Source organism: Mirounga leonina, unplaced genomic scaffold (genome assembly GCF_011800145.1).
Source record: "Mirounga leonina isolate KUSES-001 unplaced genomic scaffold, KU_Mleo_1.0 Mir_82, whole genome shotgun sequence".
Classification (NCBI taxonomy): domain Eukaryota; kingdom Metazoa; phylum Chordata; class Mammalia; order Carnivora; family Phocidae; genus Mirounga; species Mirounga leonina.
Window position 1 is genome coordinate 8,048,130 of NW_023270825.1, and position 24,652 is coordinate 8,072,781.

The window sequence follows — 24,652 nt, forward strand, 5'->3', positions numbered from 1 at the left end:
TCTGCTTTTTAAGAAAATGAAATTTACCCCATGCTTCCCTCCCTTCCAAGAATGACAGGCAGGTATATCAAAATTTTTTAAAATCCAATACATAACAAATGGCACTACTTTCAGGATATACTTCAAATAAGGCTTAACCAACTTTGACTCAAGAGAAAATGAAGCATTTCAATTCAGTTGTACAGCCAATTTTGGGAGTATTACATGTGACATGTTAAAAGAAAAATTCAAACCTGTGACTATCTCTACATTCTAATGATAGTAAGCACTAGACATTATAAAGAGGAAAACTTCTGGAGAAGTTAAAAATATAAATAGGATTCGGTATAGATAAAACTAGCCCATTATTGTCATGTTTTCAAATCTGTTTTCTCAGGCCTCACAGCTAAAACTTAAATTTTTCTGATATAATTTCCTCTATTTGTTGCTACCTCCTCATACCTAATCATGCTTGAAGTCGTTTTTGATCATCTACAATGAGTTGTTTCAAGAGAATTCAGTAAAGACAATAATCTATGATCTTTTACTCAGTCCACCGAAGACCTTATAGGTACTATATGGCATAAAGGATAGCTTAAAACTTCTAAAAGACAAAAGATTAAGCAAGCTTAAAAAAAAAAAAAACCTTCGGAAGTTCTAGTAATGCAAATTTACTCAAATAGATGACACTATCAAAGTTTCAATTTCAACAATTAATCTTTCTTCAAGTGAAGGAAGCCACTTAAGTACTTTCAAGAACTTCATTCTACCCACCTTAGTCCTATGAGGAAGTGAGACAGGAAAAAGAATGAATCTAGCTTAGTCTTTGATTCTCAGGGATTAAGAGATGCTGATATTTTTCTATAAAACCAGTTTCTTCCTTATTCTCCATACAAGCAATTATGTACTTTGATGCTGTAGTTTTTTTTAAATATCAGAATATATGTTTTATTAGTTTAAATGTTCAAAGGTACTTCCTCAACATCGGTTAAAATAAAAAACAGAAAATAAATTATCTGCCCAATGGAAAAGCACAACTTACGGGGAGTTAAGTAATAAACAAGAGCATTCAATGTTAAGCTATTTAAATATTAACTGACAGCACAGTGCTCCCAGAACACAACAATTAAGCTGGCTCCATATTGCTTTTTCATGCAAAAGATACAGAAACAAAACACAGAGACATCATGAAGGTCATCATTCTTGTTTTTAATTGGGGAAATAGCATAAAGCAATCTTGCTTAGATTATTACAAAACACAATCCAACACAAGATCAAATGGTCAGGAAAGTTTCAAGCATTAAAGAAAAAAAAATTTAAGTGGGACTTTGGCAAGTTTTCAGCTCAGGGCAAATAAAAGTGCAAGTCCGTTTTTTTTTTTAAAGTAAGATTTATTATAACTTACAATTGTCATCAAAACCAACACAATCAGGCATTTAACCTGTACTAAGGTATTAAATCATTATATTAAAACCATTAGTAAAAAATATTACACCCACTTAGATTCCAAGAAATATCTGAAGGGGCTTTATTAACATTAGGGGAAAATGGTAGGCCAATCATGTGCTAGAACTATTGGAAACACTTTACTGACTCTATGTTGACATTTTATAAGCTCTGCCTATGGTTATATAGAATCTCAACAGTAAGTTTCCAGAACTGGCTGAAAATACTTCGTTTCCTAAGAGAGAACAGTAACTACAGATTTTAACTGCTCACTCCTTTGCCAAGGCATATGGATTGAGAGTTCTGGTGATGACTTAAGACGCCTACAGAAGTGATGTTGCTACAAACGTAGGAGTTTGGTTACACCAGGCAGCAAACTATAGGGGCTACACTTCACCTCAACAAAGAGAAAAGAAAGGGTTTACTAAAAACAGTACACCCTCTGTGACAGGAAGGAAAATTCTACGGAAGATGTTTAAAGGACAATTAAAAACTACATTAGTCTAGCAAGAGGAGAGGTCACATATGCTACCATTAAACCATTACTTAAGAGAGCAACATGTCTGACATGCCTTAAAATACATACTTGTACTTTTGAAAGAAGTTTGGAGCTTCAAAAAGTTTGGACCACTCTGCCTTACTCAGCAAAATTTCATCTGTGATAGCAAGACCTAAATTAAAAACATATTAAAATGTTGGCATGCTTCAGTCTAACAATCTAGAATTTCAAAGATCTTAAACATACCACATGCATTCACTATAATCCTAAAATCATTAATTTTAACAAATAGCAATTTCAGCCTATGACTTTAGAGCACAGAGATTTTTACATACATACACACTTTTCAAAAAGCTGGAGTTTCTGAGAGCCAGATTTCTGGTAAATTACCATTATTCTAAATACCATGTTCATAGGATGACTCTCTCCAAAAACTGAAGCACTGTAGTTAACCAAGAAAGAAAGATTTCCCATAAGCTCTAAGTCTTGCCTTTCTAAAAACAAGCTTCCTGATGTTTCTAAGCAACATTCTCCCATGAAGAGCCTCTTCAGACTACAGAAAAGAATTTTACACTCCTGAGTTTGATGTTGGTAGTGGAACAGCTATTTGTTTCCATGACTATTATCAATCAAATCAAATAATCCTGTTTCAGCTACTTCCCTCAAAGACCGTTTTTGGCAATGAAATTAGAACAGTACTACTGGGATTCAGAAAGTTTAGAGGTTCTTCCAAAATAATAGGCACTTTGGCCCCAATCCTGCTCAAAGCTTTTTTCAAGTATATAGCTTGCTAAAAGCATCTCTCAGGTCACCCAGTGGAGACAAACTGGTAGCATTTTAAAACTTTACATGGCAACTGTACAGCACTAAGGCAGCCCATAAAGGGCCAGCTAAGGGGATAGCTTTAAACTGATTAGCTTTCTAGCAGATAACCAAAAATACTTTGCCTCAAACTGAGTTTTTCAAGTCAATTCTCAAATACATACTGTAATCAATCAGTAAACACCAAAACCCACTTCAGTGAATGCTTTCTTCATTTTAAACTGCATAGCCAACTACTGGGTCTACAATGGTATGTAGATCCTTCGTGTATAAAGGAGAGCATAAGGATAAACACTTACCTTGTTTAAACTCCTCAACCATGACCATCCGTGTTGAAACGGACACATTGTACGTGGAGTTCTGTTGTGGGTATGCTGGTGTAATTATAGGCATAAGATGGTACCTATCACTGGGGTTTACCTACATACAACAACAGCCAATCAGTTTCTTCAAGTACATATGCAACAGATACTTGGACTTTTTACCCCTTGTTAAACTGAACCAATGATTAAATTTTATTTCATTCATAGCTGGAGTTGAGAAAGAAAAACCATGTAAGGCGACATTGTTTTTATAGGAATTCTTCACAGAATCAGAGATTTGGTCTAAAGATTTGATCATTTGGGCATGACTATTTTGGCAACCTTACTAGAAATAGTGTGCCTGTCAAGCAAAAAAGGTTCTAGTGGAGCATCTATTGATGTTTAGTTTTTCTTTTTTCAACAACAGAAATGGGGATGCACACACAATTACACTTTTCAGAAATGTCATACTAAATAGTGTTCTGTGCAAAACAAATTTTAAACAAGATGGAAACAAAGTTTTTAATATACCATTGACTTATAGGAAGTATAAGCTTCTTAACACATGCTGAGGCTATATTATCCGTGTTATTTTAAGAAAAAATGAAATGATTTAATAACTTAATCTGTATACTAATGATAAGTGACATATTTCCACGAAGGAAACTGTAAATTCAAATCCCTCCAAAATTAAATGCCTGAGGCTTGGAAAACTTGAAAACAGACAGCTTGATGTAATTAACAGACTTAAAACTGACTTAATTTTCAATATTGCAGTAAGATAGGAAACTAATAGAAAAATAGAATTTTAAAGACCTAAAAAAAAGCCTTACTGAAACCTGTATTTCTTTTATCAATTAATAAAGTGCATGTTGGTAACATTTAAACTGAGTAAGCGGTAAAGGTTGTAACTTCCCAAAAAGCGGAACAGAAGCTCTTCTTTTATCCCAACCAGGTTTTTGTAATCTGAAATATCCAAACCAATTTTTACAATTACATCATAGTAATTAGAGTGATACTGCTTAGAAGTTATCTGCCACATGTAAACGTTAAACAGTTTTCCTACCACAACCCAATTTTAACAGAATATTTAGATCAAATAAAAAAATACAGGGATTTTGAGTATCCTTTTATTTTTTTTTTTTAAGCACAAATGCCCACACAAACTTTGACTTACAAGGTAGTTCTATATAGAATAAATTAAAATGTTAGTGAACTTGATATTATAAACTATGTACAATTAAAAGGAGTTTACAGGGTACATAATTATGCTTCTCACATCAGAGGACAATTATAGTTGAGGTTATCTAAAAGAAAGTGTAATACGGACATGTCCACTCATACATAAAAGGATGGGAAGTCTCCCTGAAGATTATGCAGATGATTTTTACTTGTTATTGCACAGTGCGAATTTGTAGGGGAAAAAATAATACACTAACCCTTGGGTCCCATACAGGCAAATTAAGATTGCATTCTTCAGGCTGTTTCAATAGCACTGGATTTGGCCATTCCCTGTTTAAAAAGATTGTAGCACTTGATAAGACTATTGGATATTACCATCTAAACGTATTTTGTTAAACATACAGCATTCGTGAATGTGAGCCTTCTTCATTTTGCCCTCTTGATATATATAATATTTTATTCCTATCTGTTGATGTTAAGACAACTCGAAGTACTTTTCCTCTAACTATGAAATTAACTTAAACCATTTGGCAGCTTTCTCAGGCTGGTAAGTCACACATCTTCTCTGCCTCTCAAAGAACTGATAAAGCACTATTTAAATAAAAAAGTACTATCCCAAGACATCCGATGTGTTCACCTCAACCTTCAACAGGATAAACCCTTCTTGAAAGACAAAAATCCTATTCTTACACTGGCTACATCCAAAGACAAGTGAGGGTGAAAAAGTTAACTCATTTAAGCAAAGGAATATGAATAATTAGAGACTGATGAGGAAAATTTTATCTCACAACCTAAAGATTCTAACATGAGTATGTGTGATGAAACTTTGTGACATGAATAACATTGTTTTCAAGACGCATTCTACAAGTTAGCTACCTCAGTCTTTTATGGAAGAGATTAAAAATTGGAAAATATTTTCCATCCTTAGTAGCAAGCTTAGCTTCTTAGAAATATTATTTGCTATGTATGTGTAGCATTACAGAAATTCTGACATTCTTTAGTCAATCTCATCAAAACTGATTATATATGATTAAGCACTATCAAATCTGTAAATAACAGAATGTGTACTGAAAAGTGGGGCACAGTTCTAAATTATAAAATTATTTCCAGTAATTTAAATTTGTATAAAATAACTAAAAAAACAATTTTTGCAGAGGAGGAGGTACAGGGGTTGGCAGGTATAGAGCGGGAAGACAAATCTCTAAGATCAATTTGATTAAAAACCAAGAAACCTTTTAGGCCAAAGCAAATATGAATTGGCAATAATTTTTTATCTTACTTTTCTTAAATAATGATTGACAAATGTGAACATGCTGAAATGAGGAAGCTTTAAAAAACAAACTCTCCTGGGTTAATGACTGACCTCAAAGGGATGACAAAATTGCTATTTTTTTACACATTTATAGTTATTCTTAAAAGCTTTTTATATATATTTTTAATATTTTACCAAAGATAAATGGGCAGCTGAAAGCAAAAAAATAATTCCAAGAAACTAATGACCTGTAGATTTGGAAAAATCCAAAGAGCGTAAGAAGTGGTATGTATAAGTTTTATCCAAACTTCCTAAAACTGATATAAGTTCATTGGATTTTAGCAGACATGACAGCTAAAATTCAGAGTTTATTTAGAGGATAAGGAAGCACAAAAAAGCACCTGCCTTCCTATCCTGGGAAAGCGAGGGAAAAGGAAAGGAATTTAGGTTTGCCATTTTATACACAACATGATCTCCCCAAAGCTACCTAAATGGCTACATCATGAGCTAAAATTTGAATCTGAAACCAGCTGCAGAAATGTCATAGAAATAAGACTAAACTTCAGTGTCTACAATCAATTTTATTTTAATATAATCTAAACACATACCATTTAGAAAATACCAAGAAAAATTTATGTACAAGAGTTGATGCTATTGCATTTGGATAAAGCTGGCAAGTTCTTGCTACCAGCATGGCCCAGGAAACACCACCGAGGAAACCTAATATATTGGAATAGATGTTGTGGCCTGTTGATAAGGGAAAAGCAAAAAGAAAAGTTAGTGTTGAACAAAAGTTGAAACATTTTTAATAAGCTAGCCAACAAATTCTGAACTCACGTTTGGCCCACAGTTTGATAGCTCTCAGAGTTAACCTGAAGTTGTCAATGTTTGGTACTAGATGTAAAATTTCATCGGTTACCCTGCAACCTGATTAACAGGGAGTGAAAAAACAGAACGTTAAACCATCAAAAGTTTAATGATAATATTTCTTTTCAATTTTCTAAGATTGATGTCAAACTTAAATAAAAACTTATTTCATAGGATCAGTAACATTAATTGAATAAAAAGGCAAATAAATCTAGAACTCTTATCGCAAATAAAAAATCTAAAATTTTTATCTCCTATCACAAATATATCACAAAGAATTTGTAATCTGGCTGATCTCAAACTTTCATCATATAATTAAAACTTCTTCCAGTCAGGATATACTGACAAGGGTTTAATCCACTTAAGTTTGCAAGAATTGTTCTTGCCAGAGCACAGCAACAGCAATGTAAATACAAGAGTGTTCAAAAGTAACCCCTTTAAACACAACAGCTGAAAAGGTTACAAAGGATATCATGATCACAATTAATTAGGGTTATGCCGTGAAGCCTAAACCACTAGTAATAGAGCACAAATGTTAGTCTTTAAATGTCCCAGGAAGAAAAGAAATAACAGTGCAAGATACTGGTGAGTAAAATAAATTACCATATACCCCTCTGCAGTCTTAACTATTAAGTAAAGCATATTTTATTTGACTCAATATGGGTAAACAGAGTGGCTATAAAAAGCTCCTTTATAAAATCTGAGTTAAAAACTATTTCATATTTGACAAAAACTGCTACTATGCAAATGGAAGTAGGTTTTAACATACCGTTAAGACTTCTTATGCATCTTATATCTAAATTCTTAAGCAGACTGTCATCTCGTAAGTCCAAGTCTTCTGGAATAGTCTGCAGTGCTAGTCTTGCAAACAAAATATCAATCTAAAACAAAAACAAAATTTAACATTCCATATCCATCAAACTATTTTTAAGGCATTTCTTTAACAAAGAATACTCTTTAAAGCCAGGATCTTCTCATCAACTATAAACACGACAATGCCTCCAAAAGTCCAAAGTCCAATAATGTGTATCATAGGTATTTTAATCAGATGTTAAAACATGGCACCATGAAAGAGAACTTGAATAAATACCTACTTGTCATTTTAATCAGGCTTACTAAGTTTGATTTACTAAGTTTACTAATGCATCTACTGGATATACTAAATTTGTTAATGTAGCTACTAGACTATTTAAAATTAACTGTTTAGTTCTCCATCTATATAAATTATGAATTGATTATATATTAAAAGGTGCCCAACTATAAGGCCAACATCCTTATATTTAGCCCAAATATACCTGCCAGTAAAAAGGGGGTTCCTTACATTTAAGACCTTACATATCTGTAACATTACAAGATTCCCAACTTAGTTTTGACTAAATAGGAACAAAACAAAAACAAACACCAGCTAATTCTGAAGGCTTACAGAATGCAACTGACAAACCACCCCCACCCCGCCCCGCTTTTAAGTAGGCTCCACGCCCAGTGAGGAGCCCAGCCCAATGCAGGGCCTGAACTCCTATCCCTGAGATCAAGACCTGAGCTGAGACCAAGAGTCCGACACAACCAATGGAGCTACACAGGAGCCCCTCCCTTTTCTCCAAGGAAAGGTGAGAGTGTGAACAAACTCAGCACAGATTTGGTCATTATTCCTGAGGGTATGACTTCATGGTTCTAAAACTGTGGATGCTGCCAGAAGTAAGCCTTTTAGAAGATCACTTTAGAAGGCAGTATTTTAAAAGCTTATTGTGAAAAATCATTTAAAACATACACCTACAAAACAGAAAAACAGCTGCACACTTTTATAAATAATTAACTTGCGGTATAGCAAAAATGTTCTAATGAAAGTTTCCAAAGTCCAGTAGCTCCCCCCAATTTAGACAGAAATAAAAATTATGTGCTTACATAAACAGGTAACTCAACAAGCAAGTCAACAGAGATTGCCATTTTAAGTAGGATAAAATGATTTTTCAAATGTTCTAATGTAAACACATTCCCTAAAACAGTGTTATTTTTTTTTTGTTTTTTAAAGATTTTATTTATTTGACAGAGACACAGTGAGAGAGGGAACACAAGCAAAGGGGGGTTGGAGAGGGAGAAGCAGGCTTCCCGTGGAGCAGAGAGCCCGATGTGGGACTCGATCCCAGGACCCTGGGACCATGACCTGAGCCGAAGGCAGTTGCTTAACGACTGAGCCACCCTGGCGCCCTAAAACAGTGTTATTTTTATATACAATGTATGGACAGGAAACTAACACATTAAATATTTCAAGTAACCATCTGACTTTCATCTCCATCCTGAGAAGTTCACACAATTCAGTTGGGTCTTCCACAAAAAAACCAATCCCCCCTTCTTTGGTAATGTTATTTTGGGGAAAGCAGGACATTGCCTTACCTTACAGATTGTTTTATATTTACTTAAGCACTGACAGCAAAATCTACCTGAACTTGACAATCCTTTACTAAATTTAACATTTTAGGTCTACTTAATTAAGGTTAATCATCGACTTTTCAAGGAAGACAGGGCTGGGCATCTTTATGCAGCAGTTAAAGAAGTCGTCTTTTTTTTTGCAAAACAATGAAGTATTATTCTTCCAGTTTCCAAAATTTTACAATCTTCACCATCAGTGACTTTCCAGAACTATTATATATGACAGAAATAACATAAATAAGTGAAGTTGCTTTACTGTCTTACCAGCTTTGTTCCAACTGTCTTCACTACAACTGCTGTGGAGAACAGCAGACAGAAATGACTATCATCTCAAGAATCTGAACTCATAAATCCTCCCCTAGCAGAAAATATCTCAGCATACACACTATCAGGTCACAGTTTTCTCTCAACTTCTTAAATATTTAATTTAAATGATGTCAAGGCAAAATTCCATGTGCAAAAAATATTGTTATTACCTTAGTAAGACTAAAAGTATATAAATTTGCATATGGAAAACCTACTGAGTAAACAGTTTTGTAACAGCATTTCATAGTCAATGTTTAATTATTTCTGTCTATATTTTAGCTCTTAACTTCATGAGGCTCTTTCAAAAAAGACGAAGGAGCACGTGGGTGGCTCAGTTGGTTGCGCATCAGACTCTTAATCTCAGAATCCTGAGATGGAGCCCCACATTGGGCTCCGTGCTCAGCTAAGAGTCTGTCTGAGATTGTCTCCCTCTCCCTCTGCCCTTCCCCCAGTATATCTCTCTCACTAAAATAAATAAATCTCTTTAAAAAAAAAAAAAAACAAACAAAACCCACACACACAACACTAAAACTGGGGTGCCCGGGTGGCTCAGTCAGCTAAGCATCTAACTCCTGATTTCAGCCCAGATCATGATCTCCGGGTCATGAGACTGAGCCCAGCGTGGAGCCTGTTTAGGATTCTCTTTCTCCCTTCCTACTCCTTCTAAAAAAATAAAATTAAAAAAATAAAAAGACTAGAACTGATATTCTACAAAGAACAGAGTCACTTCTATTAAAAAAACTTAATTGTTGGGCGCCTGGGTGGCTCAGTTGGTTAAGCGACTGCCTTCGGCTCAGGTCATGATCCCAGGGTCCTGGGATCGAGTCCCGCATCGGGCTCCCTGCTCTGAGGGGAGCCTGCTTCTCCCTCTCCCACTCCCCCTGCTTGTGTTCCCTCTCTCGCTGTGTCTCTCTCTGTCAAATAGATAAATAAAATCTTTAAAAAAAAGAAAAACTTAATTGTTAATATCACATCAACTTACCAATTAAAATAACTTTTTAACCTACATCAATCAACATTACACAGAGCAAGAACTGTCTATTTGAATTATATCTTACCTCTATCCCATCAAAACACAGTTTGATAACTGGTACAAATGCCTCTTCAACAGCCTGTAAGAAAATTAAGTAAGTTCAGTGTCTCTCAAACTACAGATCAGACCTATACTAGTTTTAGTACTTTTGAGTGAATGAGACATTTGAAATTGTTTAAACATAATTTAGCATAACGCCTGACACAGACTAGGTTCTTAACAACTAGCTTTAAGACACCAGGCTCTTGAATCAGATAAACCTAGGTTCAAATCCTTGATTTCTGCCACTCAGATGTAATCGTGGCCACACTGCTTAGTATTTATTCTTTTTGCCTTATTTCCTACTCTGAACATGAGATGAAATTTATTTCAGGCTTGTAAAGAATAAAATGCAAGCATACATGTTAAGCCCTTGAAAGGGTCTGGCAAATTGCAAGAGTTCAATAAATGACGGCTAGACCATAAAATTTGCTCAATTTCACTAATTTTTATAAACTCCTCCCCTTTCACCCCAAACATTTACGCACTCTTAAATCTTTTACTTCTTCCTGTAATTTCAACTTATCATAGAATGAGGTGAAAAAGTCACTTCGATCAACATGTCTTGGTGCAACACACAACGCATCAATATCGGCACCTAAAAAAAATTAAGCCCATCAACCACTAATTACTATTACAAGAAAATTATTTTGCATCTTATCATGGCAGTACTTGATGTTGAGAATCTGTTAACATTATACGAGCGAGCCTCTAAAAATGTGCCCTTCCCCTTAAAAAACATTACTGGTCAGTATAGGAAAAACATGATACTAATTGACGGGATATTTTTTTCCTGCAGCATCCTCTATTTGTAGTGGCCCAGGTGACCTGGGAGTCAGAGAAAGGTGACTCAGATAGGACTTTTATGTTAAAGAGAGGGAACTATTCAAGAATATACCCAACATTTTGATGTCATTGTCATAGCCAAAACCAAAAAAGTGGTTTTTTCCCCCACACATTATGTGGTAGTGCTTATAGGTGTCTATCTGGCCCCTAAATGGGACCTACAGAATAAACTCCAAAAAGGACCACTGGCAAGAATCCAAAGAGGCACACCATGGTAAGATATTTGTTACTAATTTAGTGCTTGATAGGAGGCCAGCCTTGAGTGCATAGGGGGAACACAACAAAGATGACTTCAATCAATAACTGGGATCATAAAAGGGAGAGATCAATGTGGAATCAGGTCAACACAGTCATTTCCCTAGAAGACTCAATAGCTAAGGCACTACTCTGAAGGCTGTGTATTTAGCATATACGCAAAAGGGAGAAGAGCATACAGTGCACAGGACACATCAAAAGCAAATGCACTAACTACTACTGGCACAGAGCAGTGGGAGATGCAGAGGAGGAAGAATGCCAGAACAAACAGAACACTATCCTGGCAGATACTTTTTAACAAGGAAGTCAGTGGTTAATGGCTGAAGAATCCTAGTTCTGCCAAGAGATGGCTGGGAGAAACTGTTCAAGCCTACTGTCTCGGTAAGTCTCAGACTTCTATTTGTTACATGAGAATAAGAGAACTGAGGAATAAATGAGATAATGAAGACCAAAAGCTTATTATTAGCTCAGTGCCCAGCAAAAAAAAGTCCAATAAATGTTCTCCGCCGTGGTAACATTTTCACTGTGTGTTTATTTGCATAAGGTAAGTACAAAGCAAGAAAATACTGACAGTGATCACCAATGGCTGCAGATACACTGTTGTGGTTTGGTTTTTGCTCAACTGTATTTTACAACTATTAAAAAAAGCACGAGGAAAAGAAAATCCACAGGTCTTTTTAAGAGGCTTGCATTCATTTTTGTTCTGATTTCCTGACTTGATATTCTTCAGGTAGAGGAAATGATACAGAGAGCAGCACTGTCCGAAAGAGCTCTCCACCGGGGAAAAAAGTTCTCTCTCTGCACTTTGCTGCACAGTAACCACTAGCCGCCATGTTACTGATATAAAAACGCGACTACTTCTACTGAGGCACTGACTTACCTCTTAAGCTGAAGTACAGTTGACATACAATGTTGTATCAGCCTCAGGTTACAACACAGTGATTCCACAAGTCTATACACTATGTTCTGCTCACCACTCTAAGTGCAGTATACAAGGTCGTTAACATACTACTGACTATATTCCCTATGCTGTACAGAACTGCCTTTTCTAATTTACTTAATACCATATTGGTCAGTGCAGGTTTAGAAGACATCTTTTTTATCTTCTTAACCAACTTTAGGCTCCTTGAAGTATTCTATCTTCCACACAAACTCACTAAGCTGTATGCTATGCAAGTAACTGCGATGAATGGGTCGTTATGATTTTTAAGAACTAAAAAGAGTATTCCTTCTCAAGATAATTAAAACAGTATTTACCTTTTGTATGTACTCCTAATCTGTAAGATCCAAATGTAAAAATTTTTCCTCCAACATTTTCAATTACAGATTGTGGAAGATTCTGTTTAAACAAACAAGAAATGGATATTCTATCAGTGGAGAACAAAAGAGATTATTTCAAATAGCACTATACAATAATTTAAAAAAAAATAAGAATTCAGTGCAAATTTATGGAGGGTAAACAAACTCTGTAAGCTCTACCAAATACCAGGCCTTCATATATCAACCAATTTTGAAATAAAAGCAATTTCCAACTTTTAGTGAATGTTCTTTAGTGACCCACACCATTTTAGAATTTTGCCACATATCTGGGAACTGCTATAAAAGAGGACTATCGTACAGGAGAGCATGTGATTCCATAGGAGTAATGTTAGAAGCAGATTTTATTCATGACCAATATGCTGCACATATCATGAATGTTAGACTATAACAAAAACACATATTCTGATTGCTTAAAAAATTACATTCAATGATTATACTGAATATTCCACAGTACATTAGATATAATTTTACCATATCAAAAGTGACTTTAAGGCTTAATAGTTTCGATTTCAAAAAGGCTTTGGCGGGATGACTTTGAACAGAACTAAAACTTACTGATAGTTTCTTAGAGTAGAAACACCAAGAAAAAGGAGAAAGGAAAGCATTTAAAAATCATCTTCCTGACCCTGGTACTACTGTAAAGTACTATGGTGAGTACTTAATGCCACTGGTGGTAAGGATGATACCTGTCCAAACAAAAAACAATTTTAATGTGTGCCTGGTCAATGTTTCTCTTCACTTTCTAATTCCTCAGTAAAGTCTTATTCAGTACCAAAACACCAATCACTCCTCCTCACCTCCCCCAAGTAACATAAATGAAAGTGTTACTTCATACTACAAAAACCTTAAAAATAAATTGTAAAGATTCAGGGACTCCCTTGTTTTTTGAGGGCACATTTAATCATCACTTATACAAAAAGGACCATCTAGATATATGATATTACATTTGTCTTCCTACATTTAGAAATCTAAAAACCTCACTTGCAAAGTTGGCCTGGTTATTTAAATTAAGTCAGCAAGATGTTGCAGGAATAGGCCTACAAAGGGAGTTAGGAAGAAACTACCTGAGATCAATGATCTACGGACTTTTCTAGTAAAACAAATCTTTTGGATACGTGCACTCTAAACAACTGTCCACTCTAGTGTGAAATATATGTTAAGTATATATAATGAAATACAGCTAGCTTGGCTGAGGAACTGGATATTTAATTTTAGATCATTTAAACAGAAACAGCCGGGCGCCTGGGTGGCTCAGTTGGGTTAAGCGACTGCCTTCAGCTCAGGTCATGATCCTGGAGTCCCGGGATCGAGTCCCACATCGGGCTCCCTGCTCAGCGGGGGGTCTGCTTCTCCCTCTGACCCTCTTCCCTCTCTTGCTATCTGTCTCTAATTCTCTCTCTCTCAAATAAATAAATAAAATCTTTAAAAAAAAAAAAAACAAAACAGAAACAGCCACATGTCATTAATGGCTACTGTATATGAGCACACGTCTACACATTAGTATGTTTATAGCTATTTTAATAATTTTAACCCAGAAATTAAGATTCCTTAATTCAGGTCACAGAAAAATAAATTGCAAAATCTTTTTTTTTTAGTCTCAGAATATTAGACAGCAAACAAGACAACTGAAGTAAAATTCAAATTTTATATAATTCCCCCCCCAAATACCATAAATAAATTCACTGGAACTATCTATTAATCACTGCTTCTCAACCAGGGCTGACTCTACTCCTCCAGGAACAAACAGCAATGTATGGAGACATTTTTGGTCATAATTTGGAGAGAGAGAGGGCAAGGGCAGTGCATCTAGTAAAAGAGGGCCAGGGATGTGTTTTACTTAAGATCTTACGATACACAGGATAACACCCTAAAAAAGAATTATCTGATCCCAAAATATCAACAGTGTCAACATCAAGAAATCCTGTATCAAGTCTTAAAACTAACCAGCTGAAGAAGAAATTCTCTCTACAAAAGGCAGACACAGAAGATCAAAACGTATGAAGCCTAACCTCAGTCCCTTTCTCTAATCAACTTACTACTTACAGTTAGGCTATAAAGAAAATGACACTGATAAATCCGAATAGGAATGAGCATTACTTTCATTCATCCAAACACATTTTCTTACCCTCAGTAAAACCAGCAGGAAGAACTGTATCAAGTATTACTGGTTAAAGAAACTTACTGAAGTAAATACCTGAAACAAAACTACGATGAGGCAGTACTCACATTTCACATTAAGTAAATCTAAGTTTTGTCTTTGTCTACTTGACTATGGCTTTAAACTTAAACATTTAAAAAATGCCATTAAAACAAGGCTGTATTTCCTATAGAAGGTTAAGGAAAGCCCAAGTTCAATAAATGAGTAAAAAATACTTAAACTTGGGACATCTGCTGCTCAGCTCAAAAAGAACTTTCTTTCTAAAATCTCATTCATGGGGCGCCTGGATGGCACAGTCGGTTAAGGGTCCGACTCTTGATTTCGGCTCAGGTCGTGATCTCAGGGTCCTGGAATCAAGCTGCACATCCAGGCTCCGCGGGTGTATGCTTGAGATTCTCTCTCTCCCTCTGCACCACCCCCCTCCCCCCTCTCTCTAAAATAAATTTTTATAAATAAATAAATAAATCGCATTCATATCAGGAATTCTATCAATGAGAAACATGCAGTACACCGAGTCCCCCGTTTAAAACACTCCCATTGCTGAAGTTTTAATCAGTTGCTTAAAATATATATATGCTATTTTAAGAAAACAATATAAATTTGACTAAAACCAAAAGACTTTCTTTGTTAATCCCCTCTCTCAAGTTTTCAATCCTTGGTTCTCTTTCCATCAATTTTTCAGTTGTATTATAAATTAAATATGCCTTTTATACGGTCCTGGGGAAACTGCCACTATTTAAGCAATTTTTTCAAAGTAATCTCTACCCCCAACATGGGGCTCAAACTTACAACCCCAAGATCAAGAGTTGCACCCTCTACAGACTGAGCCAGCCAGGCGCCCCTATGCAATTTTTAAAAATGGGCCAAATGAATTCCACACACAACTCTAAGAATACATTTCCATTACCAGAAGCCCAGTCATAGATTCATCAACTGTATGTATAATTTTTCAGAATAAAGTTTAGGAACTCAGAGAGTATTATAAAAAACTAAACAGATAGTCAGTTTGAGAGTCTAGTACCTGAAAACCTAAAAATTGTTCATTGTCGTAGGATTGCTTAAAAGGTAGCAAGATTCTCAAATATTTAATATACATTTTTAAAGCACCTCTTCAGGGGCGCCTGGGTGGCTCAGTCGTTAAGCATCTGCCTTCGGCTCAGGTCATGGTCCCAGGGTCCTGGGATCGAGCCCCGCATCGGGCTCCCTGCTCTGCGGGAAGCCTGCTTCTCCCTCTCCCATTCCCCCTGCTTATGTTCCCTCTCTGGCTGTGTCTCTCTGTCAAATAAATAAAATCTTTAAAAAAAATAAAAAATAAAAATAAAATAAAGCACCTCTTCAGGGAAATATCTATTATTTCTGTGAAGCATAAGTAATTACTGAGTTTCAGCTTTAAATATTGCAACAGGGCGCCTGGGTGGCTCAGTCGTTAAGCGACTGCCTTCGGCTCAGGTCATGATCCCAGGGTCCTGGGATCGAGTCCCACATCGGGCTCCCTGCTCTGAGGGGAGCCTGCTTCTCCCTCTCCCACTCCCCCTGCTTGTATTCCCTCTCTTGCTGTCTCTCTGTTGAAAAATAAGTAAAATCTTTAAACAAATAAATACATATATACATACATACTGCAACAAAAAAGTACTCATAAAATCACTGAATTCAGTTGTTTTCCCTGCTTTCAAAATAACTAGAAACAAAATTCTGTTATCAAATAGTCTAAAACGGACTTTGCATTAAAGACTCCAAATCCACTCTAAGAAGAACAGCTTACTTAAGACTGCTGCTGTTCGGTTGGCAAATCATTTCATACACAAATAAGTCACCTTACCTTGCTTTCACTGATTTCTCGTATCCACTCTTTTACCAGGTTATTTAATTTCCCCAAAATTAAAATCCTGTTGATAGAGCAAATATCAATCAAGTATCAAGTTGTTTCATTACTAATTAAAATGAAATCAGTTCTCAATAGGTGGTTCCCTAAATCTCAACCAGTTTTTAAGTTATCAGAAAGTAAGTACACAGTAGTTTACTGTATGTAGGCACTGTTACACTGGGAAAGGCATTCTTTAGCTGAGTAAGCATTCCCCTTCTGACAATGCTGTAATGTAATAACCAAAAGCATCAAAAATCAAAAGGGAATAAAATTCATTGTAGAAAAAAAGTTTTTTCTAAGCATCGCTCTTGTTCAATACAGATTTCAGGGAATAATTCTGACTGAGTAGATAATGCCTCAAAAATTAGTTTATTACACTGATAAAAAATTATTAAAAGAAAAATACGTATGTGTATATTCACCTGCGCTGCAGTTCCTCTTCCTCTTCAAAAACCCCAAAGGGCTTCAGAGTCTCAATTAGTTTCTGTGTAAGCAGGCAGTCAGTCTCCTTGGGGGCTGCTAAGCTGATAGGAGAGGTAATGCCATAATGCTTCTGGGGCGGCTGTGTTTGTTGTGATCCCTGCGTTGTAACTGGACTACAAACAAAATTAGATAAAATTACTGCCAAAGAATTTCTATAATTTGAAACAAATCGTTTGACTAGAAAAACTGCTTTAGTAAAATGCATTTCTAAACACAGCTGGGGGGCGCCTGGTGGCTCAGTTGGTTAAGCGACTGCCTTCAGCTCAGGTCATGATCCTGGAGTCCCGGGATCGAGTCCAGCATCCCACATCCCCACATCCTGCATCCGGCTCCCTGCGGGGAGTCTGCTTCTTCCTCTGACCCTCCCCCTCTTCATGTGCTCTCTCTCTCTCTCAAATAAAGAAATAAATAAATCTTAAACACAGTTGGTTTCCTGCCATATCCAAAAAGACTCCTTTCAAAAGATATCTTACAGCAAAAAGTAACCAACCAAAAGCAAGTGACCAAAAAGAAAACTGTAACTCTTCCCACTCCAAGGATTTTAACTTTATCATTACCTAAATATCTAAATAAGCTATAAGAATCCAGATCAAATATAATGGTAGAGAAAACACAACTTAGAATATGGTGAACTGAGAAACTACGTCTTGAAAAGGAGCCAAAATCTGTTATACTGTTATTTCTAAAGCAATGATAAACACACTATAAACACTATTTAACCAATACAAGAGATTCCCCACAAACAGAACTTAATATCTGACTCACAGTGAATAAAATTCATAAAATACAGAGCAAATAACAAAGATAACTTGCAGAATGCGGGGCACTGTAGTCTCACTTAAGTTTATTACACATTTCTGGTGGGAGATTCGCACTTCAACAGTGATGCTAGTCTAAAACGTTTTTCCTCCCCCATTTTAAGAGAAATTCCAGATTTTTACAATCAGTAGGACTTTACTGTAACTGGTTAAATACAAAAAGGCATGGCATACTTGAAATGCTTTAGAGGAAATTAATTTGACTCGAGTATTTTTTTGATGAAACTCATTCATGTTTCTCATCCTCTTTGTTAAAATAATTTTAAGTCAATGGACAAGACCTCTAAAGAGAAGCAGCACAATTATTATATAAAAACTAACAAGTCAAATACCATAAAAAATGAAGAATGGGCTAAGAACCTATTTATTTGTCCCAAATCTGTTCCTTAAAAAATTGAAGTGTTTGTTTTACACACACACACCTACTTTTCTTTCCAAGTATGTATTTTTTTTACACTGAAGAGGAAAAAAAAATTGAAGTTCAATAGTCCACTTAAGCAATAACATGCCAAATCCAAGAATCCTATGCAGGGAAGTCCCATTATGCATTTAAAACCTATCCACTGGATTCTGGTTTATACAGTGACTGCTGGACAGTGTTCGATATTTTGTCTTCTATTATCAACATAGAACTAAGAATGCCAGGAAAGCCATACTGCTTGTTTCTAAGTTAGCCAATGGTCTGTATATTCTCTAGTCAATGTTTCCTGGTCCAGTTATGCACTCTCTCAATTTTAATCCAGGTTAGTAAATAAATGTCAGGTATATTATCTGTTTCAGCAATTAATTCATGTTAGATCCTTCTTCCTACTCCTGTAACTAAACTGCAAAGCTATACAAAGGCTATGTTAATTCCCAGAGCTGGGGATCCACATGAACACAAAGCACTGTCTCAGACTAAATATCTTCCATTAATGTTCTATTTTTCACATTTATGTAGCATCTTCTATGATTAAAATATACAAATTAACCTAAGTGTAAATGCATTCATGATGTCTTCGTTAGAACATCTTTTTGTCAATAAACAGTTATCATCAGGTTCCATAAAAGTGACATCAAAAATGCAGCCCTAGGGCCGCCTGGGTGGCTCAGTCGGTTAAGTGTCTGCCTTCGGCTCAGGTCATGATCCCAGGGTCCTGGGATCAGCCCCACATGGCAGAGCCCTGCATGGCATCAGGCTCCCTGCTCAGTGGGGAGCCTGCTTCTCCCTCTCCCTGCCACTCCCCCTGCTTGTGCTCTCTCTTTCAAATAAATAAAATCTTTTTTTTTTTTTTAAGATTTTATTTATTTATTTGACAGAGAGAGAGATAGCGAGAGCAGGAACACAAGCAGGGGGAGTGAGAGAGGGAGAAGCAGGCTTTCCGGCGAGCAGGGAGCCCGATGCGGGGCTCGATCCTAGGACCCTGGGATCATGACCTGAGCCGAAGGCAGTCGCTCAACAACGGAGCCACCCAGGCGCCCCAATAAATAAAATCTTAAAAAAAAAAAAAAAGGTAGCCCTGAAAACTGCCTAACCATCTGAGAACCCCTTCACACCACACATACTCTGATTTCAGATAAATTAGATATTAAATGAAAACAGCACACTAAGTGATTATATTCTCCGTATTTTTCACTGCTTCAATATGAGTTTCTCCAAGTCAACTAGAACCCTTCATGACTACGACAGGATTATGAATACCTTAATAAATGATTTTAACATGAGTACAGCCAGAAATGAAAACAAGTGCAAGTTCATTCCAGTTAGTCTTGGTTCAAGCAAGGTGAGATTTGAAGTCAAGTGTGAACTGAATTCATGTTTTCATAACTTCAGGTAATAATTTCAGGTAAAATCCACTCTAGTGGATTGTTTTTTTGTTTTGAGCAAGTAATATGTTTCTCTGCATTCATTCCTTTCTGAAGAGGTTAAATCCATTACCAGTTTAGTTGGATCATCAACAAAATATGAGTACTCACTCTCTGTGAGGTTAAGGCTCACTTATCTTTCCCATTTTTTTCTTTCTCAAATATTCAGGTTTTCCAATGTCACACAAAAAACAATGCTTGGAAAGGCCCTGTCTACTTCAAAAAATATCACCAGAATATTAGGATACCAATTCATATTTCCAAATTCACACCAAGTCTGTTCACCCTAATTTGAAAAATATGTTGATTTCTATGAGTTTCCACATTAACATTTTGATGGGGAAACAAATCAGATGCAAATTACAGCTTTTTATTCACTTTATTCAAAATATCATCACATCATCTAAAATAAAATCACTTTTATTTGTCCCATCTAATTCAGGAAAAAACATCTACAGCATATGTCTACACATGTATACATATAGAACATATATTTAACTCAAGTACACATACAGAACATATATTAATTCGGGCGCCTGGGTGGCTCAGTCGGTTAAGCGGCTGCCTTCGGCTTAGGTCATGATCCTAGAGTCCTGGGATCGTCCCGCTTCGGGCTCCCTGATCAGCGGGCAGTCTGCTTCTCCCTCTGCCTCTCCCCCGACTCGTTCTCTCAATCTCGCTCTCATGCTCTCTCAAATAAATAAATAAAATCTTAAAAAAAAAAAAAAGAACATATACTAATTCAAGAACACATATAAAAAAACAAACATCATGGGGCGCCTGGGTGGCTCAGTCGTAGTCGTTAAGTGTCTGCCTTCGGCTCAGGTCATGATCCCAGGATCCTGGATCAAGTCCCACATCGGGCTCCCTGCTCGGCGGGAAGCCTGCTTCTCCCTCTCCCACTCCCCCGTGTTCCCTCTCTCGCTGTGTCTCTGTTAAATAAATAAATGAAAAAATCCTTTAAAAAAAAATCAATCAAAACCAAGTTAAGAGGAAAGAAATACATGTTCTGAAAGTTACAAGATACCTGTGCCTCCAATAAAAATGGCTTAATCTTAGCTTAAATAGCTGACTAGAAATTCCAGGCTGCCATATGCTTTCAATGTCCAAAATGTCCCAAATAGAAACGCTAACCATGACTGTACTTTAAACAGAGAAAATCAAGTTTTCCATTCAATTTTAATATTAGAAATCAAGTAAAGTGATAAAAACAATTTAAGGATCTTTTTTTAAATTTTTTTTTTTTTTTAGATTTTATTTATTTATTTGAGACAGAGAGAATGAGAGACAGAGAGCAGGAGAGGGAGGAGGGTCAGAGGGAGAAGCAGACTCCCCGCCGAGCAAGGAACCCGATGTGGGACTCGATCCAGGGACTCCAGGATCATGACCTGAGCCGAAGGCAGTCGCTTAACCAACTGACCCACCCAGGCGCCCCAATTTAAGGATCTTTATTTGCTGTTCTAACAAAACAAAAATACACATTCCAATACTGAGTAATTTAAAGGATTCTGCTTTATAGACCCTCTCCTGGAACAATACACCAGATAGCTATCAATCCCAAGAATGCAGAGTTCTTCCATTCTCGAACACATTAAACGTCTGCCCGTATCTATCACATTTTTTTTTTAAAGATTTTATTTGACAGAGAGAGCACAAGCAGAGGGAGAGAGGGAGAAGTGGGCTCCCTGCTGTGGGACTCGATCCCAGGACGCTGGGATCATGACCTGAGCAGAAGGCAGACACTTAACCGACTGAGCCACCCAGGCGTCCTCTATCACTTTCTAGAGACATTTTTTACCAGCATTTAGTTTTCTTCCGACATTATTCTATTTTAAAAATAAAATTCTATAATTACATAAAACAAAGAAAAAACAGACTAGATACAGAGCTGCAGTATTTGTGATTTATTAAAATTTCAGGTTTTTACTATGAAGAACACTTGTGCTTTTCCTGAGCATTTTATTTTCATCTCATGAACACAGTGAAACTGGTGACCATCCAGCTCTCCCTGCTTGTGTTCCCTCTCTCACTGTCTCTCTCTATCAAAGAAATAAATAAAATCTTAAAAAAATAATAATAAATAACAAAGTTTTAATCCAATACTCAAAAGTCCATCCTTTCCCAATGTTAGGCTGTGCATAACATGACCCTAATTAGGATAAATATTTAGGTACTTAGAATAGCACATTTTTGTGAAATTAGTGTATGCAGGTTGCTCATTTCAGCTCTATATTTCAAAAGTTTAGGCATCTAACTTAGTAAGTATACTCTGAAATATCGAGAACCACTCTGGCACAGTGATTATAAAGCTAACTCAAATAGTATAGTATAAGTTCCCATGATATGTTAACTGTTGTTTAGTGGCCACATATCCAGTCAAAATATGATCAATCTTTGGATAAATTATACTAATAACCATTTCAAATCACTGAGGAAAGTACAGAACACTCAAATGGGTTTGGCTAACCATTGTAAAATCTAAACTCCAGATGCCACAGTATTTCAAAATATTGAATTAGAAATATTTCAAAATATTAAAAACACTATTTTCAAAACCATATTTAAGACACAAAACTCAAAAGCCATACAGAAAAATTTACCTACATAAAAATATTCCAGCTTTTATATAACAAAAATACATCATAAGCAAAGTTAAAACAAATAAGTGAGGAAAATACATGCAACCTATCCCAAAAGATTAATAGTCTCAATGCATAGAGTTCTTAAATCAACTAAAAAAAAGTTTCACTGCACATCAGGCAAGCAAATTAGGGTAACTATTTTCCTGTCAGACTGCAGAAAAACAAAGTTGATATACATCTGGTAAAAATGAAATATCTATTATAAGCCTACAGTATTGGTAATGGTGTAAGAAAATGAGCACTCTTATCCATCACAATGGAAATGAACATAATTTTAAAAAGCAATCTGGCAATACTCATTAAAATAAAAATGCATGTATCAATTTTAAAAGTTTATGTTCAACAACTTCACCTCTAGCAATCTATCTTACAGAAATACTAGGACACAGGACTCAAACCAAAGGCCCTGAAGTTGGGAGACATGTTCTTTTTAATTCACAACACAGTTTCAATATATGAAATATAACACAAAAATCCAAATTTCCAGCCACTTGTGGGACAGGGGTACAATAAGACAGGTCAAATACGGGCCCAAAATCCTGTACAGCAACAATAAACTTGAAATGAGCAGTACCTATCCCAGGGTTATCCCCTATGGGCAGTTGGGGGACATGCTTGGTATTCGTAAATACCTCTGTGACTCCACAGGTTCTAGAATTTGACCCTTCTCATAGGAATAATACAAAAAGATGTCCAAGGTTGTTCACTGGAGCACTGTATACAATGTACTAACTGGAAACCACCTAAACATCCATATTTATCCTAAATATCCAATATAATATAGGACTGGTTAATCACACACAATACATTCTTACAACATAACACTATGCCATATAAAAATCAGGGGATTATTACATGTAGTAGCATAGAAAGATGCCCATAATATACCAGCTGAAAAGAGCTGTGGAATATAATTATGATAATAGTATTTACTGAAACCTCAACATATTCCAGGTAGCATGTCAAGCACTTTACAATATTCCCAATTGTTCCTAACAACTCTATTAACTGTCTCCATATTACAGATGAATAAAGTAGAGAAACAACAGCTTATCTAAATTCACTGGGCCAGGATAAGAACCCAGGCTTCTAACCTCTATGCTGAAGTGCCTTTATACATTTTCCACAATACATAATTTTATATACTTAAAAATTATTTATTTTTATGTCTACAGATACATAAAAACACAATTTTCACTTTGTACTTTATAAAGGTTTGTTTCAAATTGTTAAATTATTTTTAATTAAATATTAATGATGTCATACTAAAGGTGATATTCACCATTAAATTAGGTTAGTGGTAGTAAGGAGGCCAAAATCATGCCCTAAAATTACTCCCTGGCAGCAAGGGATACCAAATAAATGTTCAATTTAAAACAATAATTAACATTTTGATTATTAGATTTAATGAAGATTTAAAAATTTTTTTTAAATAATAGATTTTAAAAATCAGTTTATGCTAATCAAAGCACATTATCTTAAAGTGAAATAAACAAGACTTTAAAAAATGGATTTTTTTCCACGCAATACTGCAATTAGAAATAGTAGTAAACCATGGAGTGCCTGGGTGGCTCAGTGTTTAAGCGTCTGCCTTCGGCTCAGGTCATGATCCCAGGGTCCTGGGATCAAGCCCCGCATTGGGCTCCCTGTTCAGCAGGAAGCCTGCTTCTCCCTCTCCACTCCCCGGCTTGTGTTCCCTCTCTCGCTGTCTCTCTCTCTGTTAAATAAATAAATAAAATCTTAAAAAAAAAAAAAAAGAAAAGAAATAGTCGCAAACCATGCTTTATTTATTGCTCCAGAAAACTAAGGCATTCAAGGTTATCAAAATTCATCAATCCAGTTTTTCTAAAAGTACCTTTTTCTCATTTAACTTAATTTTGCCAGACAGTATAGCATTTATTAGGCTGAAATTTACTGAACTCCTAAATATGTATGAAAGCCAACACTAAAATCAGGAATACAAAGATAGTCTCTGCTCTCAGTGACAATCTCAGATTTGGTCTGGGATTCAGATCCTTAAAAAACAAGTGCAAAGTAAATGCTTAAAATAAATACTAGAGAAACAAAGAATCAAGGCTATGCCAAAGAAAATCATTAAGGAGGTATGTACTCCAAATGATTTTGATGGGGGGTGGGAGGGAGGGCAGTCTAGGAAGATGACGAACACAAAAAGGAAAGGACAACAAATCACCGATGGTATTTTCCCAAACAGTTAATGTTTAATGACTTTGCATCCCAATTTAAACAAAGCTCATACTATTGATGAA

The 24,652-nt window shown here is 35.9% G+C and overlaps 1 protein-coding gene across 7 annotated transcripts in view; it reads right to left on the reverse strand.

Annotated features, from left to right (window-relative positions):
• Positions 1–24,652, reverse strand: part of PAPOLA (poly(A) polymerase alpha) — a 59,366-nt gene that overhangs the window by 26,121 nt on the left and 8,593 nt on the right. For all 7 annotated transcript variants that reach the window (XM_034992502.1, XM_034992500.1, XM_034992499.1 and 4 more), the window contains exons 2-12: positions 17,020–17,193; positions 16,553–16,619; positions 12,513–12,594; positions 10,643–10,752; positions 10,141–10,194; positions 7,119–7,230; positions 6,320–6,409; positions 6,091–6,229; positions 4,488–4,560; positions 3,046–3,166; positions 2,012–2,096 (exon numbers count right to left, since the gene is read on the reverse strand). In XM_034992502.1, coding sequence (XP_034848393.1) covers positions 2,012–2,096; positions 3,046–3,166; positions 4,488–4,560; positions 6,091–6,229; positions 6,320–6,409; positions 7,119–7,230; positions 10,141–10,194; positions 10,643–10,752; positions 12,513–12,594; positions 16,553–16,619; positions 17,020–17,193 — 1,107 coding nt within the window. The remainder of the gene's footprint in view (positions 1–2,011; positions 2,097–3,045; positions 3,167–4,487; positions 4,561–6,090; positions 6,230–6,319; positions 6,410–7,118; positions 7,231–10,140; positions 10,195–10,642; positions 10,753–12,512; positions 12,595–16,552; positions 16,620–17,019; positions 17,194–24,652) is intronic.